We start from the raw sequence: 4,733 nt of genomic DNA on the forward strand, positions 1-4,733 counted from the left end.
CCAAAAGTAGCTTTTGGGTACCTTTTGGATAATCTCAAAAAGGGAGATTATCCAGTTGATAATCTCTATTTGGGACTTGTCAAAGATTGTCCTCGATCTCCTTTGACGTCATCACTACGAGTTCCAAACCTTTTTGGAACTCTTCGACGTCGAGATCACTTTGAATCAAATTGATCAAAGTACTATCAAAGATCATCCTCGATCACTTTTCTCTTTACCATTTCAAAACAATCAAGGCCTTTTTTTTATAAGCCCATCTTTTCAAAAAGCACAAACTATGCCTCGAGCTCAGAAAGAAAAAAAAGAAAAGAAACAAAAGAAAGAAAAGAAACAAAAGAAAGATGAGAAAGATGAGAAAGATGAATCCGAAGAAGAACCGACTGAATCCAAAACGGAAAAGGCCAAGTGGACTGATTCCAAGGTTCGGTTCACATTGAATGAATTCATATCCGAGAAAGAAAACGGCAACATGAATGGCACCACCTGGAAGCCAATTGCATTTACGAACGTCACCAACAGCTACAATAAAGCGTATCCAGATGAACCTATGACCAAACGGCAAATTAAGAACATGTACACTGGAGTAAGTACATTCAATCTTTGCATGCTCGATTGTATAATGCTTAGTACATATCTGTGTCTATCTATTCAGAGAAAGAGTACATACAGTAAGGCTCGAAGATTGAAGATGAACTCGGGAATTGGCTGGGTTGACGGTGAATGCCGGATCGATATGCCAAAGCAATGGTGGGATGAGACTGGCGATGTAAGTGACTTTTGTATAATGATCATGTTCATATAACATTCTGACTATTCATTATACTTATGTACACTAGAAAGACAAAGATGCCGGCGGATTTCGAAACCAATCTTTCATTTTCTACAATCAAATGGACGAGTTACTCCATACATCGAAACCTGCCGGTGCACTACGTACTGGAACGAGCAGTGCTGTGCGAGTCAAAGCGAAACAAGTAGAGGATGAAGATGAATCAGACGACGATGGATCAGATGAAGATGGATCAGATGAAGAACAAAAAAAGAATAAAAGAAAAGCAGACAGTGAACCCAGAGATGCTCAAGGATTAACCGCAGCTGAACGAGCTCTAGATGATGGTTCTCAAGACAGCGAAGATTCCAATCAAAAGGTCACTATCAATTCAGGTCAGTAAATCAATTTTTCTTATGTTTCAGTCTCCCATTCTCATCAAATTGTAACTCTCAAGGAGCTCGTGCGAGCAAGTCACAGAAAGGAAAGGGAAAAGCCATCCGAGTCAATCTCTCTGATTCTGACTCAGAAGAACCTTCGGCTTCTCGAAAGAAACAACCTGCCTCAAAAAGTAGCATCAAGAAGAAAACACCAGCGCGCCAGGTCAAGCCAGGCACGCTAGCAAATGCCATTGCTGAAGCTTCAAAGGACTCGGTCGAGAAGGCAAAGGATGCCCTCAAACGCGATGGACTCCGAGCAACCGCCTCAACCGATCGTGATCGATCCATTGAGGAAGCTGCTCGCATCAAATCTGAGAAATTTCCGCATCAACAGAATGCTATGAAATTATTCAATTCAGAGAGTTCTATTCATTTCCCTAACTTCAAAGATCGCTACATAGCAATCAATGTCATCAAAGCAGAGATTGAGGCCGCTGTTTTTGAAGGTTTGAATGATCAAGACCGCTGGGAATGGTTACAAGAAGAAGTGTTGGAAAAGAAGAAAAAACAGGCAAATGAGATGTAACATAGTCTTATCATTTCATCAATCAAACAAACTAAAAAGAATCACATTATTAACAAAAGATAGTCATGATATGTTTATTAGCTGATAATAATATGTAGTTAATCATTGACTAATTTTCTTTCACCAGTATATTTTAAAATCACACCGCACACCCAATCCACCCGGCTTTGAAAGAAATACAAAAGTCTTTATGACATTTAAATTCTTCTTATAAAACTAATTTTCATTGATCATGATAAGATAAGATGAATTCAATGATGATTTCGGTGGGCTCGATAATGAGCCCACATTCTCTCTGCAATGTTGTCTCGCTGAGCGTTTGCAGCAGCTCGGTCGCGTCTTCTGGGAGGTACAAAGTCCTCTTGGGCTTGTTGAACCCAAGCACGATCTCGATCTTGTTGTTCTCGATCAAACTCATCGAAAAATTGGTCTTCACCACCTCGCATGATGAGGTTGTGAAGGACTGCGAGGGCGAGAACCAGAGATCCTTGTCGATGAATCGGAAAACGTCGCATCAACACGAGTATGACAAATCTAATTTTGAATACACCAAATATTCGTTCGATGATCATTCGGAGTTGAGAGTGGCGGTAATTGAACAGCTCCTGATAGTTTTGTGGTGCAGTCCGGCCACGAGCCCACTCTTGGATGTGATAACGGAAGCCACGGTATGGTGCTAAGATGCCATTACCGTTTGCATACGCTGCATCACCTAGATAGAAGCGTCCTGGAAGAAAAAAAGGACCAAAGTGAGGTGAGAAGAAAAGTATGAAAATGAAACTATGAAATGAGAAAAAAACATACCTTCAGGAATGACAAAGTCACCCTCATGCCTAGCAGCGTATAGTACATCGGGATCGGATGTACTTCCTTCAAAACCAGCAAGTATGAATGAAAAGGTGAGATCAAAGGAGCATGCTGCCAGAACATTCTGGGTGAGCAACCCCTTTTGATTTCGATACGGAGTCTGATCGGCGACCGCCGCTCTCACCGGGATATGAGTGCCGTCAAGAGCACCAATACACCCATCAAAGAACGGTGAGTATCGGTTGTTTTCAGCGATGCGGTCAGGGATAGGGTATTCAGGCCCCGGTTGAGTGATGATTTCGTCTTTCAAGCTCTCAAGAACGTCAAGAACTTTGTTGTAGTATCTGGAAATGGTTTCGCCAGAATGTGGCCATCGTTCAGCTGCAGTGAGGTTGGTAGACGCATTTCCAACTATATATAAAAATATCATAAATTGTTCATTGGCTGATATATGAATTGTATCGTCAAGATGTGGCTGTAGAATCTTCATGATTGACTTGAAGGTGGCTTTGTCCATGCGCAAAACTTGTCGGAAGCGTCCTGGATGTCCTTCAAGCAGTTCTCTTTCGTAGAGAAAACCCCGAAGAGCCGAGGTGTGATAAGGTTGTTTTGGAAGCCCTCGTCGATAAGCAAGATTACGAGCGTGCTCGAGAAGAAGGTTGAGGACAAGGTCATCGTCATCTTCGTCGGATGAAGGCCAGGGTGATCTTAGATTGATACTTGAATCAGAGTCAGAGTCCGTATTGGACATCTTGGAAAAGGTAGATGTGATGGATGTGAAGGTGAGATGAGGTAATTTCGGAGGTTGTTTGGGTTTGCTACCAAACGTGATCTTGGAAAAAGGGATCCAGATTGAGATTTTTTCGAAATTTGAGATTTTTCGACAAAATCTCAATCGCCCCGGGGCGAAGTCACGGACCCCAAATTGAGGTTACCTGTTGCAATCGCAACCAAACGTGCCCTAACCTAGCACGTTATCTTTCAACAACAGAGAAGATATATGTTAGTATACTGTAGAGTCTCAAATAGAGTTATACCAAAGTTTTACCATGGTCCACCGTAGTTCTACAGGGACGAGTTGGTCAAGCTCTGAGCCGGGTGGTTTCCAACAGAGAAATCTCTGAAGGATAGCCGGTGTTTCAAGACACAGGGATACTGTCAACTTTATGTTGCAGTACCAGTGGTACGTGACCAAGATTGACACTAACCTACGAGTAGGAGTAGTGCAAGAGTGGGGTATTATCCAAGGATAATAAGGAGAATTGGTGGATAGGTAGAAAGGAAGGTGGTGAGAAGTTTAACTCACAATTTTCCAGAATCAGTAAGGAATAAGTCCTCTTTAGTTAGTGGTTAACTGTTTCAAGACTTTTGATACTGATGATTCTGACTCTTCTCCAATATCAGGTTTTATCATAAGCTGGTATGAGAAGGTGAGTCCTTTTGAAAGTTTGCGACTTCACTCCTCTTTTATACTCGCAACTGCTGTGAGGCTGACTCATGGTTACTATCCTTCTCTTAGAAGTTTTACCGGCCAGCTTGTGGTGCTAACTTATGATTCATGTCAGGAGAGGCCAATTGGTGGTATGAGGAATTGTTGTTTGTAATACCTTTCCACTTTCGGAAGCTTCATATTAAGTTTCTTGACGCTTTGGGAAGGAATGTCTTTTGTTGGGTTTTCTGGGTTTTAGACTCTTGGGGCTGATTAATCTATATTATTGTTTGCTTTGTGTTACATTGGTTCTTTGTGATTTCACTTGGTTACTCAAGTATAGTTGTCCGTCTTTGATACTAAGACACAAGATGTATATATGTCAGAAGGTCATTCTTTTTGTCTTTGAAATTAGATGTGAAGGTGTGATAGTTATTTTTTGATTTAATTAGATTTAAATATATTTGTATTTTATTATTTATTATTGAAGCTCTTTTGGCTTTTGCTCTGCAAAAGCTTGAGGGCTGACACCATGTAGCTTGATTGTACAAGTATTGATTAGGCCACATTGTAGACGGTATTGTAACTGAAGTGAACTCTAAGAGATAACAGATAAGATGGATAACTTAGAAAATGCAGTTTCAGAATAAAATGTAAGAAATACTTAACAATAATTAACCTTGAAATAAAACATCCTTGTAGTGAATGAGGTTTTGATAGAGATCACAGGTTTTTATCTTTGGGTTTTTTTATAAAATTTGA

General features: G+C 40.7%; 1 protein-coding gene across 1 annotated transcript; it reads left to right on the forward strand.

The window, feature by feature from the left end:
- Positions 1 to 277: 277 nt before the first annotated feature.
- Positions 278 to 1,735, forward strand: MELLADRAFT_96187 (uncharacterized protein; the record flags this gene model as incomplete). Its single annotated transcript, XM_007418599.1, has 4 exons — positions 278 to 583; positions 653 to 766; positions 837 to 1,164; positions 1,227 to 1,735. 4 exons carry the CDS (start codon positions 278 to 280, stop codon positions 1,733 to 1,735), a joined length of 1,257 nt encoding a protein of 418 aa, XP_007418661.1.
- Positions 1,736 to 4,733: the final 2,998 nt, after the last annotated feature.

This window comes from Melampsora larici-populina, assembly GCF_000204055.1.
Source record: "Melampsora larici-populina 98AG31 unplaced genomic scaffold MELLAscaffold_97, whole genome shotgun sequence".
In the NCBI taxonomy this organism is placed as follows: Eukaryota; Fungi; Basidiomycota; class Pucciniomycetes; order Pucciniales; family Melampsoraceae; genus Melampsora; species Melampsora laricis-populina.